This window comes from Pongo abelii, chromosome 4, assembly GCF_028885655.2.
Source record: "Pongo abelii isolate AG06213 chromosome 4, NHGRI_mPonAbe1-v2.0_pri, whole genome shotgun sequence".
Classification (NCBI taxonomy): Eukaryota; Metazoa; Chordata; class Mammalia; order Primates; family Hominidae; genus Pongo; species Pongo abelii.
Window position 1 is genome coordinate 136,290,135 of NC_071989.2, and position 14,467 is coordinate 136,304,601.

The following is a 14,467-nucleotide window of genomic DNA, read 5'->3' on the forward strand; positions in this document are numbered from 1 at the left end:
AACTTCTTATCTGCAAATACAGTTGCTAGAAAACAAAGGGACAATATCATTACAATACTGGGGAAAGGCCATTTTGAATCTAGAATTCTATACCTAGCCAAACTCTCACTAAAAGATAAGAACAAGGTAAAGATTTGGGGAGCGTGTCCTTACTCAGAAAAGGTACCATTAAAAAAAAGAAAACTTTTCTAAAAGATTTTATATATATATAAAAATACATTTTACCTAATACACATTAAGAGAACAGTATACTCCACAGTAAGAGAATATATACATTCTTCTTAAGATCCATAGAATATTTACAAAAATTGACCACATACCTATGCCTACCCAAACACACACATTCACACACATGCTCTTGATAAATTGCAAAATGCAGAATTTATTTTAGCAATAATTTTCTAACTCCAATGAATAATAAATTAACAACGAAAGGGGAGCAAAAATTATTCCATTTGCTTGAAAATTGTTAAACATCTTTCTATAATAAATCATAAGTAAAGTCAAAAGTAAAAACTGTATAAACAAATTGGAGCTGAAAGACAAGGAGAACAAGATTTATAGGATGTGGTCAAAGCAATGAAACGGAAGAGTTCCCTGATTCCCCTTGCAGGGCGTGCGACGGGGTGTGGCTCACCTGTTCAGTAGCCCCCTCTGCTGAAACCCCTTGCGAGAGGTGGAGCACGCAGATGGGCAAGTGCAGAGGCCGGGGTGAGGGCTTTGGGCTCTGGCCCTGCGGTAGCGTCTAGAGGTGGGTGCCTGCAACCCCAGTGTTACAAAGCTCTTTCAGCTTGGCCACCACAGATGGCTGGAGTGTTAACCAGCTCAATGGACCTTCTGCTTTTTCACAAGGGCAAAGGACCAGAGGACAGCTTTCTGTATTCTGAGCTCTTTTCCAGAATCCAGGAAAAATCGGGTCACACACGGACTTAAAGGATGAATGCGAGGTTTTATTGAGTGGTGGAAATGGCTTTCAGCAGGATGGATGGGGAGCTGGAAGGGTGGGGATGGATGAAGTGGGAAGGTGATCTTCCCCTGGAGTTGGGCCTCCCAGGGGCTGGACTCCGCTCTGACTGCCCCCAGCCAAACATCTCTCGGTGTCCAGACGTCCCTCCTCTTCTCTCTGTCTCTGCTACGTTGTTGTTGTTTTGCCGTCAGTCGGCTTGCCTCCTATCTCCTCACCTGCTGGTATGCTCTGGAGGTTGGGGTTTGGGTTTATATGGGGGCAGGACAGGGGGCGTGGCGGGTCAAAAGGCAACTTTTTGGGCCCCAAACAGAAATGCCTCTTCTCATTTAGGGCCGCGGGTATCCAGGCTTGAGGGTGGGGCCTTAGCCAGGGAACCGCCCTCTTCTACTCAGTATTTCTGTCTCCTGTTCGTGTCAGCGACACGGAAGAAAATCCATTCCTAAAAACATTTATAAGAGAACAATAAAATTGAAAACTAAGTATTTGTGAAACCACCTTTGCAAAAATCATTATCAGTGAGAAAATTATGACAGTGAAAGAGATCGGAGCTAAATGCTTTTGTAAAGCTCATGGAAAGCCATCAGGCTTGGGGAAGGAGAGGAGCCTGAATCCCGCTAAGGTCCAGACATGAACGATTGTTAGGCGGTATTCCAGAGGTTTTAAGACATGCAACTTCCCCATTTACTCCTACAAATAACACCACTACTTGAGATTGGCCTTTTGCGATATCTTTTCAAGTTTCTTTGCATGTCTGACACCCATGACTCCACTTGGGATCCCCAAAGCCTGCTCCCGTGGCCCCACCCAAACGTGGCTCAGCAAGCAGAAGGACAGCTTCGACCCCCTATGAATTCATCTCTGCCTCAACCAATCAGCTGCAAGCCCAGCCACCCTCACCCTTTCCCCCCAAAATGCCTTTGAAATACTTTTAACCTAAAGGCTTTGGAGGAGAATGATTTGAGTACTAACTCCATCTCCCACATGGTGTGGCTGGTCTCGTGTCTATTAAACTATTTCTCTACTACAATGCCATGGTCTTTCTTTGTGCAGCGGGCAGGAAAACTCGGGCAGTTACATTTCAACTAAGAAGATTAATAAAGGAAAATAAATACAAATAAGAATAAAAGAAGATAACTATAAAATAGAAAACTAAAAGATTAATAAAGCTTTGATTAATAAAACAAACCAATATTGTCTTTTTAAAAGACAAATAAGTGAGTCAAATCTTCAGCAAATATTAAAACAGGGAAGAAGTCAGCACTTCTGTAAAAACAGGCACAGAGGAACAATCAGGATCTTATAAGCTGAATTATGAGGCCTGAACTATATTTATTCTGAAGGCCAGGGGGAGCTGTTCTAGGGATTTCTGAGGAAAGGAATGGCCATGGTCAGATCTGTGGTTTTGGGAGCAATCCCTCTTGTAGATATGGGGAAGGAAGAGAGGAGAATCAAGTTAGAGATACCAGCAAGCAGGCTTTGCAAGAGCCCAAATAAAGGAGTGGCAGCAGGGATAGAAGGCATGAGAAGGATTCAAGAGGTGTTTATAGTGAATAAAATATAGGCTTTGGTGACTAATTGAATGGCAGGAGTAAGGAAAACAGAAGAAAAGCAGATCTGGAGGGTAAAGATGAGTTCACATTTGAACATGTTGAAACAGAATTATCCCTAAGTCATCCAGATAGAGATGGCACATGGGCTTCAGACATTCAGATAGGCAGCTTGGAGGAAGCCTGGATTAGATACCTAAATTTGGGTTTTATCTGGGTCTAAGATTAATTAATGGCAGATCCAAGGATATGCCACTTTGGATCAGTTTGTAGTGTCATATTGAAGACACATGTTCAGAAGGACTGTGCGGCCAAGTCAAGGATGGGCAGGAATGAGTACCAGGACAAATCAGCAATACATGCCATGGGCCTAAGCCAGAGGTGCAGTGGCAGGCAGGCAGCACATTGCCTGACTCTGTCATAAACAGTTGAACTCATGGTCCAGTTTGCCCCCCAAACAGCATGTAGCGTATGAAGAAAACCATGATCAAGAGGAATCCAGTGACTCACCAATATTTAAGAAGAAGATAAAAGAGGGTTTGTTACTTAGGGTAAGTTCAGCAATTTTTGTCAACCTAGGTTTTTAAGCATTTCACCCTTTTCACAAGGAGTCACAATGTTTTGCCCAGGTTGTACCTGTAAAGTAATGATGCAATTTGAAAGCTACGTGTATCAATTGACTTCACTGCTTCCCAATTTTTATTAATACAGAATTCCTATCCATTGTCTCTTGCCTTTAACTGAAGCCTCTTATGTTTGAGATCTAGTAACTATGGTCCTAAACTAATATCCAAAACAAATACTCTCTTTGGCTATCCTTAATACACTGCATTGATTTTTTTCTCCTTTCAATAAAGACAGAAATAGCCTGCCATCCTTATTAAATTTAAATTAGATTAAAAATATATGTACTAATGCTGAGTTCTTAGGGATAAGATGGCCTAAATCAGAAGTCAGAGAAAACTTTCATAAATATCTAGAACATAAAGTCGACCTGACCATTATAGTATTCCAGAGTCTTAATATGTGGCTCATGAATGAGAAACTATTTTGATTGTATTATGCTGTCCTAAGAAAGGCTTTGTGCTAGAAGTCAGCATGTGTTTTAGTTTGCAATGTGTCAGTAACTGCTGTGAAACTTTGAGTTAGGTAATTGGTTGCTGGGGTGACCAACTTATTCCCAGTTGCCTGGGACTTTTCCAGTTGTAGCACTGGAAGTGCTGCATCCCAGGAAACCTCTTACTTAGCTCAGAGCAAACCAGCATAATTGGTTGGTCACCATATTGGTTGATATCTCTGAACCTTAATTTCCTCATTTGTAAAATGGGATAACTGAATTAAATAATCTGTAAAATCCCAGTCGGCTCTAAAATTCTAGAGACAAACAAATTATACATGCAAAAAGGTGGCTCCTTGCATAATAAAATTTTTCCTGCAAGAAAAGGCCAACTGTTCAAATATACTGCCTCCGTTACATAGCATAGTACTTTAAATCCCGGAGATTTAATCTCACAAGATTACACAAGTGGGTCATGCCCTGACTAACACAGTAAGATTAACATTTTTCAGGGATCTAAAGCTAGGGGAAACTAGGAAACAAGTGAGCAAGTGGCACTGCCTGGGCCAGATGAATGCCCCATTTTGGGACTAAGAAACTTCCGCTTCACAGTTCTGCCCATCCTGGCCTGGCCAACATCAGATCCCTTTCCTTTTATTTGGTAGCCATCAACAACAAAGGTCCTGAATAGAGATCAGCCTCCAATCAGAATGAAAGCAGGGCTTTGTGAAGCCATGAATACAATATGCAGTGACCTGGTTTGTATAGGGTTGGTCAAAATAAAAGGGAATCTTTCTTCAGCAGAGACCAAGTGGTTGCTTATCTCTAGGACTCCCAATGTGAAGTCACTCAGAAAAATAGCAGGTCCCAAAGAGTGTATGTAGTTGTTTGCACTGCCCTGCTTCTTTCTATCAAAACTCACTGTCAGACAATTTTCAACTGCTTCTGAGACACAAGCAGTTCTCAATAGGGCCATCTGAGTTTTACTAGTATCATCTCTCTGAAAGACATTTTACAGCACCAAAAGAAAACTGACTTGTCATGTTCTGATAAAGTTTGTTAAATCTAAAAATGTTTTCTATAGGAAAATAATAAAGGAAAACTAAATGTGGAGCATTAGGAGTCCATGTTCATGCTTCACAGACACTGACTTGTTGAGCCATCTTAATCACTGACAGTTGAGTCAGATGCTCTTAGCTGAAATTCTCTGACAGAAAAACAAAGGCTATAGTGTTTTTTCAAGGAACTGAATTGTGGTTAAAATATCTGGAAAAGTGCAGGTGAATATCTTTAAAAGAATGGGAGATGGATTCCCAGATGCATCTAGTTCCAGGAAGAGAAGAACATAATTTAATAATTAGCATCTAGTACATTAAAATTTTAATATATGGAAGACAGAAGCTAACGATCCTTTTTCTATAGAGAACCAAATAGAAAGTAGGTTTAAATTTATCATGTTTCTCTCCTGCTTAAACATAGCCTCCTACATCCCACACAACAAATTCCAAGTTCCTTGGACCAGTTATATTCAAGATTTGCCACTGTTTATTCCACCCCAGATTTCCAAACTTATCTCCCATTTCTGAACTGAAAGCTTGCTCTCTAACCATTCTCTACTAACCATCATTTCCCAAGTACCCATGAGCCTTTCCACCTCAATGCCTCACTCGTACCGTGCCTTCAACCTGGCCTGCCCTCCCCACTTTTATCTTTCTCTTGGTATCATATTTATCCTCCAGTCTCTAACCCTTCATAAAATTTTTCCTGAGTGTTCCAGACTACACTGATTTCTCCTGCTTCTGAATTCTTACAGCATATATTGTCAAGTACTTATATTAGGCACTTAATAACTACTGTGTTAGCTATTTTTTCACACACATGTCTTGTCCCAACTAGATGCTTACAGCCTTGAGGGCAGTGCTTTTTATACCACGCATTCTCCTACAACGTTATTAAATTGAACAGTACAATTTACTGAGTTCTGAATTAGGTCACAAGAACATGCCCTTCCCCGGAGATTAGGAGACTTGCTCATTGGCCTGAAACAATTTAAAAGAAGAATAATTGAAGCTGGAGGGATAATAATAGACTCTAGAGGATAATAATAGAAAACAGATAGATAATAATAGATGATAATAATACACTCCAGAAGGATTCTAAAAGTCTAAAATCAGATGCAACTGACAAGCCACTTGTCCTAGGCCAAGCAGAAAATAGGATGGAAAATGTGGCAATAGCCATTGACTGAGGTGTGAAAATATTTAACCAAGTAATCAATTGGGTTATAGTTATTATGTCAAACACTGATTCAGAAGTATTATATTATTAACTTTTTGTAGTGAATTGACTTAGTCAACTAGTATTAAAGAATGATCAGACTCAGAGGTCTACTGCAAATCAAGCCAAAGCTAGAGTAAGTTCAATTTCCTCCTTTCTCTTTCTTCTTATTAAATTTATCTCCACAAGAGACTGTGTTTTGGCAGAATATTGGGTGTATTTACAGCAAACCTGAGGGAAAATTAGAATCTGCATCAAATTTCAAATGATGAAATTTGCTCAGTGACTACTGTCAAATTTTAGTTAAGACATGAAGACATGAGGAATATGAGAGAGACCAAAGTTTAGAAATGAGCCTTCTCAATACTCTGGTAGCTCATATGAGATATGTTGTTCCTTCAGAGCCCCTTCGGGATGCCAGATGTCTTGCTTTCTCTCTGCCTTTCTTCCTCTATTTTTTGGTATCTCATCTTCTACAAGATATCTAGAGCTGTGCTTCTAGGCAAAAGTAAATGTAATATGCAAGCCATGCCAAATGTAAAACAGTTACCATTGAGAAAGCATTTTTCCAAAGGAGAGGAACTAGCTTATCAGTAGGAAGTAATTACTTTTAAGACAGCACAGTTGATTAAATTTTGTAAAATTGCTGGACCTATGTATGAGAGAGTATAGAGAAACTTGGAGTTCATAGGACTCTAGAACAACTTCTCTGGTATGGTTCCAAAAATCAATTTCTAATCGTTCTTCTGATAGTTAAAATGTCCACAATCTTAGACTAGGTCTAGGTCAGCCATACCTACATAAAAATTCCTATGGAAAAAGAAATGGTGTTTCAGTCATATCATTGCCCACAATCAGACAATTCTACCACCATTTAACACATTTGTTTTCAGGAGCTCCATATTCTTCCATTCCATCAGCCGTCCTCTGACCCTGAATTCCTTCCTTCTCAGGATAGACTTACGTCTGCCCATTTCTGTGGTGGTCTTTCTGACATCTGAGATTCCACCACCTGTCCTATTACTTTGTCGCCCTTTTCAATACCCAACTCTACACTAACCCATTCTCCCTACTTCTCTGATAGGGAGCCATTGCAGATGTCTGGCCAGTGAACCAAAGGGTCACCTTAGAAATCACTGCCCTTAATTTCTGATCTATAGTCCTTACCCTCCCTCATCTCTTGCAGACTTCCACAGCCATCCATGATCCTCAAACTCCCAGCTAAATCAACGCTTCTCTCAGTCTTTGCAGCGACTTCTCCTATACTTTACTCACATGAGAAAAAGCCATAGACATAGACTGGGAGAGACTATTCGCATAAATATTTCTAATTTAGAGTTTGTGTCTATAATATATAAAGTATTCATAAAGTCAATGAAAAGATATATAAATCCATTGGGATTTTTTTGTTTGTTTTTCTTTTCTTCTTCTTTTTCAGAAGACAGGCTCTCTCTGTCATCCACGCAGGAATGCAGTGGTGCCATCATAGCTCACTGCAGCCTCAAACTCCTGGGCTCAAGTGATTCTCCCACCTTAGCCTCCCAAATAGCTGGGACTACAGGTACATGACCGGTTATTTATTTATTTATTTATTTAGGCATATACAGACTCTTGATTGCTCAAGCTTGTCTCAAATTCCTGGCTCTAAGAGATCCTCCCACTTGGACCTCCCAAAGTGTTGGGATTACAGGCATGGCCACCATACCCAGCCCATAAATCCATTTTTAAAAGACAAAAGTTTGACCAGATACTACACAAAAGAAGATATGCAAATAGGGAATGAGAACATGAAAAGGTGCTCAAAATCATTAATCATTAAATAAATATAAAGTACAAACTATAATGGGACACCTTGTCACACCCACTCAAAATAAATAGAATAAAAAAGACTGGCATAACTGGTGGTAGGAATGTAAATTAATATAGCCATTATGGAAAACAGTATGGAGGTTCCTCAGAAAACATAAAATAGAATTACCACATGATTCAGCATTCTGCTTTTGGGCATATATCCAAAGGAATTGAAATCAGTGTGTTAAAGAGGTATCTGCACTCCCATATTCATTGGAGTATTATTTGCAATATCTAAAATATGGAAGCAACCTAGGTATCCATCATCAGATAAATGAATTTTTAAAAGGTGGTGTATATGCACTATGGAATACTATGCAACCTCAAAAAAGGAGGAAATTCTGTCATTTGGGACAACATGGATGAATCTGGAGGACATTGTGCTAAGTAAATAAGCCAGGCACAGAAAGACAAATACCACATGATCTCACTCATATGTGGAATCTAAAAAAGTTGAACTCATAGAAGCTGAGAGTAGAATGGTGGTCACCAGGGGCTAATTCCATTAGACCAGAGGAATAAGCTTTAGTCACTTATTGCACACAATGTTGATTATAATAATGTGTTTTATATTTCAAAATTGCTAAAAGAATAGAGTTTTAATGTTTTTACCACAAAAATGCTAAGTATGTGAGATGATGAATTTGTTAATCAGCTTGATTTAATTATTCCACAAGGTAAACATGCTGCATATCAAAATACCAGGTCATACACCATAAATATATACAATAATTACTTGTCAATTAAAAATAAAGTTTAATATAAAAAGGCTAGCATACAAAATATTGGTGAGAATGTAGAACAACTAGAATTCTCAAATGTTGCTAATGGGAATATAAATACTGTTTTGAAGAATGTTTTGGCAGTTTCTTATAAAGTTAAATAGAAACCTATTCTATGACCCAGGAATCCCATTCAAGGTCCTCACCCAAGAGAATTGGGGAAAAAAATTGTCCACAAAAAGACTTGTATAAGAAAACTTTATTACAGTAGTTAAAGCCTAGAAACAGCCCAAATGTCCATCAATAACTGAATGGATAAACAAATTGTGGTATAGCTATACAATGGATCCTACTCAGAATTAAAAAGAAACAAACTATTGATATACGCAATAATATGGATGAATCTCAAAAATAATATTTAGAGGAAAAAACCAGAAAGTACATACTATCTGATTCCACGTATATGAAGACCAAGAACAAGCAAACCTAATCCACAGTGAGAGAAATAAGGTTCTCTGGTATTAGGAAAGGAAATAATTGGCTGGAGGAGCAAAGGAAACATTCTGGGATGATGGAAGCATTATCTATCTTAACAGAAGTGTAGATGCCATAACTGTATGCATTTGTCAAAATTCACTAAACAAAATTTAACATCTACCAATTTTATTATATGTAAATTATACCTCTTTTTTTTTTTTTTTTGATAGAGTCTTGCTCTGTCACCCTGGCTGGAGTGCAGTGGCTCGATCTCTGCTCACTGCAATCTCCGCCTCCCAGGTCAAGCGATTCTCCTGCCTCAGCCTCCTGAGTAGCTGGGATAATAGGCACTCACCACCACGCCCAGCTAATTTTTATATTTTTAGTAGAGACAAGGTTTCACCATGTTGGCCAGGCTGGTCTTGAACTCCTGACCTCAGGTGATCTGCCCACCTCGGCCTCCCAAAGTGCTGGGATTACAGGCTTGAGCCACCGCGCCCAGCTTATAACTCTATTTAAATAAATAAATCAATCAAAAGTAGAAAAAAGTGAAAATGTGTGTATGTCTATATATTCCTCAAAAAATTGCATCTGGGTTTTATTTGTAGAATATCTTACATTCAGTGGTTCACACTGTATAGGTACTTTATAAAGCTTGATAAATTGTTGATTTCAAGGTATACTCTTACAAACTAAACTGTTTCAGTCTTCAAAAAGGATTTATTGGGGAGTGTAGCATTGCTATGTTTGAAAGCATCAATATTCAAGTCAAGAAATGAACTTTTCTTTTTCTTTGTAGTCATTGAAGGCTAGTAAAAACCAAGCCACTTGAAGAAACAAGTAAATGTTAAGCTCTGGGATGACCTAGCCATGTTCATCTGTTCACTTACGGTGTTTCTAATGCCCAGCACATAGCTGAATGCCTTGTAGGCATTTAATGTTTATGGAATAAATGAACAAGTCAGGATGGGTAGAAAAGAGAAGACAATAGGGTTATTAGAAAAGAAAAAAAAGGTATGATTCCTAAAGATAGTTACTCTGCAATAAAATAATTAATATTAGACCTGTAATTATATTATATTGACCATATTATGAATTTTGCATCACTGTGACCTCCTAAATATGTTATAGAAGGAAGTGAGTGCTAGATAATAGGAATGGTGTTGGATTAGCCATGCCTGAATAATTCAAAGTTGATTTTAGGCATCCAGGACTGAGACAGGAATAATAGAAAGATCTTTAGAATTTTTTCTTAATAAATTAATGGGGAGGAGCCAAGATGGCCGAATAGGAACAGCTCCGGTCTACAGCTCCCAGCGTGAGCGACGCAGAAGACGGGTGATTTCTGCATTTCCATCTGAGGTACTGGGTTCATCTCACTAGGGAGTGCCAGACAGTGGGTGCAGGTCAGTGGGTGCGCGCACCGTGCGCGAGCCAAAGAAGGGCAAGGCATTGCCTCACTCAGGAAGCGCAAGGGGTCAGGGAGTTCCCTTTCCTAGTCAAAGAAAGGGGTGACAGACGGCACCTGGAAAATTGGGTCACTCCCACCAAATACTGCGCTTTTCCGACGGGCTTAAAAAACGGCGCACCAGGAGATTATATCCCGCACCTGGCTCAGAGGGTCCTAGGCCCACGGAGTCTCGCTGATTGCTAGCACAGCAGTCTGAGATCAAACTGCAAGGCAGCAGCAAGGCTGGGGGAGGGGCGCCCACCATTGCCCAGGCTTGCTTAGGTAAACAAAGCAGCCAGGAAGATCGAACTGGGTGGATCCCACCACAGCTCAAGGAGGCCTGTCTGCCTCTGTAGGCTCCACCTCTGGGGGCAGGGCACAGACAAACAAAAAGAAAGCAGTAACCTCTGCAGACTTAAAAGTCCTTGTCTGACAGCTTTGAAGAGAGCAGTGGTTCTCCCAGCACGCAGCTGGAGATCTGAGAACCAGCAGACTGCCTCCTCAAGTGGGTCCCTGACCCCTGACCCCCGAGCAGCCTAACTGGGAGGCACCCCCAAGCAGGGGCAGACTGACACCTCACACGGCCGGCCAGGTACTCCAACAGACCTGCAGCTGAGGGTCCTGTCTGTTAGAAGGAAAAGTAACAAACAGAAAGGACATCCACACCAAAAACCCATCTGTACATCACCATCATCAAAGACCAAAAGTAGATAAAACCACAAAGATGGGGAAAAAACAGTGCAGTAAAACTGGAAACTCTAAAAAGCAGAGTACCTCTCCTCCTCCAAAGGAACGCAGTTCCTCACCAGCAACGGAACAAAGCTGGACGGAGAATGACTTTGACGAGCTGAGAGAAGAAGGCTTCAGAAGATCAAATTACTCCGAGCTATGGGAGGATATTCAGACCAAAGGCAAAGAAGTTGAAAACTTTGAAAAAAATTTAGAAGAATGTATAACTAGAATAACCAATACAGAGAAGTGCTTAAAGGAGCTGATGGAGCTGAAAACCAAGGCTCGAGAACTACGTGAAAAATGCAGAAGCCTCAGGAGCTGATGAGATCAACTGGAAGAAAGGGTATCAGCGATGGAAGATGAAATGAATGAAATGAAGCGAGAAGGGAAGTTTAGAGAAAAAAGAATAAAAAGAAACGAGCAAAGCCTCCAAGAAATATGGGACTATCTGAAAATACCAAATCTACGTCTGATTGGTGTACCTGAAAGTGACGGGGAGAATGGAACCAAGTTGGAAAACACTCTGCAGGATATTATCCAGGAGAACTTCCCCAATCTAGCAAGGCAGGCCAACATCCAGATTCAGGAAATACAGAGAACGCCACAAAGATACTCCTCGAGAAGAGCAACTCCAAGACATAATTGTCAGATTCACCAAAGTTGAAATGAAGGAAAAAATGTTAAGTGCAGCCAGAGAGAAAGGTCGGGTTACCCTCAAAGGGAAGCCCATCAGACTAACAGCGGATCTCTTGGCAGAAACCCTACAAGCCAGAAAAGAGTGGGGGCCAATATTCAACATTCTTAAACAAAAGAATTTTCAACCCAGAATTTCATATCCAGCCAAACTAAGCTTCATAAGTGAAGGAGAAATAAAATACTTTACCGACAAGCAAATGCTGAGAGATTTTGTCACCACCAGTCCTGCCCTAAAAGAGCTCCTGAAGGAAGCGCTAAACATGGAAAGGAACAACCGGTACCAGCCGCTGCAAAATCATGCCAAAATATAAAGACCATCCAGACTAGGAAGAGACTGTATCAACTAATGAGCAAAATAACCAGCTAACATCATAATAACAGGATCAAATTCACACATAACAATATTAACTTTAAATGTAAATGGACTAAATGCTCCAATTAAAAGACACAGACTGGCAAATTGGATAAAGAGTCAAGACCCATCAGTGTGCTGTATTCAGGAAACCCGTCTCACGTGCAGAGACACACAGAGGCTCAAAATAAAAGGATGGAGGAAGATCTACCAAGCAAATGGAAAGTAAAAAAAGGCAGGGGTTGCAATCCTAGTCTCTGATAAAACAGACTTTAAACCACCAAAGATCAAAAGAGACAAAGAAGGCCATTACATAATGGTAAAGGGATCAATTCAACAAGAAGAGCTAACTATCCTAAATATATATGCACCCAATACAGGAGCACCCAGATTCATAAAGCAACTCCTGAGTGACCTACAAAGAGACTTAGATTCCCACACATTAATAATGGGAGACTTTAACACCCCACCGTCAACATTAGACAGATCAACGAGACAGAAAGTCAACAAGGATACCCAGGAATTGAACTCAGCTCTGCACCAAGCAGACCTAATAGACATCTACAGAACTCTCCACCCCAAATCAATAGGATATACATTTTTTTCAGCACCACACCACACATATTCCAAAATTGACCACATACTTGGAAGTAAAGCTCTCCTCAGTAAATGTAAAAGAACAAAAATTATAACAAACTATCTCTCAGATCACAATGCAATCAAGCTAGAACTCAGGATTAAGAATCTCACTCAAAACCGCTCAACTACATGGAAATTGAACAACCTGCTCCTGAATGACTACTGGGTACATAACGAAATGAAGGCAGAAATAAAGATGTTCTTTGATACCAATGAGAACCAAGACACAACATACCAGAATCTCTGGGATGCATTCAAAGCAGTGTGTAGAGGGAAATCTATAGCACTAAACGCCCATAAGAGAAAGCAGGAAAGATCCAAAATTGACACCATAACATCACAATTAAAAGAACTAGAAAAGCAAGAGCAAACACATTCAAAAGCTAGCAGAAGGCAAGAAATAACTAAAATCAGAGCAGAACTGAAGGAAATAGAGACACAAAAAACCCTTCAAAAAATTAATGAATCCAGGAGCTGGTTTTTTGAAAGGATCAACAAAATTGATAGACCACTAGCAAGACTAATAAAGAAAAAAAGAGAGAAGAATCAAATAGATGCAATAAAAAATGATAAAGGGGATATCACCACCAATCCCACAGAAATACAAACTACCATCAGAGAATACTACAAACACCTCTACGCATATAAACTAGAAAATCTAGAAGAAATGGATAAATTCCTCGACACATACACTCTTCCAAGACTAAACCAGGAAGAAGTTGAATCTCTGAATAGATCAATAACAGGATCTGAAATTGTGGCAATAATCAATAGCTTACCAACCAAAAAGAGTCCAGGACCAGATGGATTCACAGCCAAATTCTACCAGAGGTACAAGGAGGAACTGGTACCATTCCTTCTGAAACTATTCCAATCAATAGAAAAAGAGGGAATCCTCCCTAACTCATTTTATGGGGCCAGCATCATCCTGATACCAAAGCCAGGCAGAGACACAACCAAAAAAGAGAATTTTAGACCAATATCCTTGATGAACATTGATGCAAAAATCCTCAATAAAATACTGGCAAACCGAATCCAGCAGCACATCAAAAAGCTTATCCACCATGATCAAGTGGGCTTCATCCCTGGGATGCAAGGCTGGTTCAATATACACAAATCAATAAATGTAATCCAGCATATAAACAGAACCAAAGACAAAAACCACATGATTATCTCAATAGATGCAGAAAAGGCCTTTGACAAAATTCAATAACCCTTCATGCTAAAAACTCTCAATAAATTAGGTATTGATGGGACACATCTCAAAATAATAAGAGCTATCTATGACAAACCCACAGCTAATATCATACTGAATGGGCAAAAACTGGAAGCATTCCCTTTGAAAACTGGCACAAGACAGGGATGCCCTCTCTCACCACTCCTATTCAACATAGTGTTGGAAGTTCTGGCCAGGGCAATTAGGCAGGAGAAGGAAATAATGGGTATTCAGTTAGGAAAAGAGGAAGTCAAATTGTCCCTGTTTGCAGACGACATGATTGTATATCTAGAAAACCCCATTGTCTCAGCCCCAAATCTCCTTAAGCTGATGAGCAACTTCAGCAAAGACTCAGGATACAAAATCAATATACAAAAATCACAAGCATTCTTATACACCAACAACAGACAGAGAGCCAAATCATGAGTGAACTCCCATTCACAATTGCTTCAAAGAGAATAAAATACCTAGGAATCCAACTTAC

At 39.8% G+C, this 14,467-nt stretch overlaps 1 protein-coding gene across 2 annotated transcripts in view; it reads right to left on the reverse strand.

The window, feature by feature from the left end:
- Positions 1 to 363: 363 nt before the first annotated feature.
- Positions 364 to 14,467, reverse strand: part of LOC100937994 (uncharacterized) — a 123,902-nt gene continuing 109,798 nt past the window's right edge. Inside the window, exon 3 of one of the 2 annotated variants that reach the window (XM_024247049.3) lies at positions 364 to 1,406. In XM_024247049.3, the coding sequence (XP_024102817.1) occupies positions 1,352 to 1,406 (55 nt within the window). In that variant the 3' untranslated portion in view covers positions 364 to 1,351. The remainder of the gene's footprint in view (positions 1,407 to 14,467) is intronic. The other variant, XR_008525493.2, reaches the window with a different exon arrangement.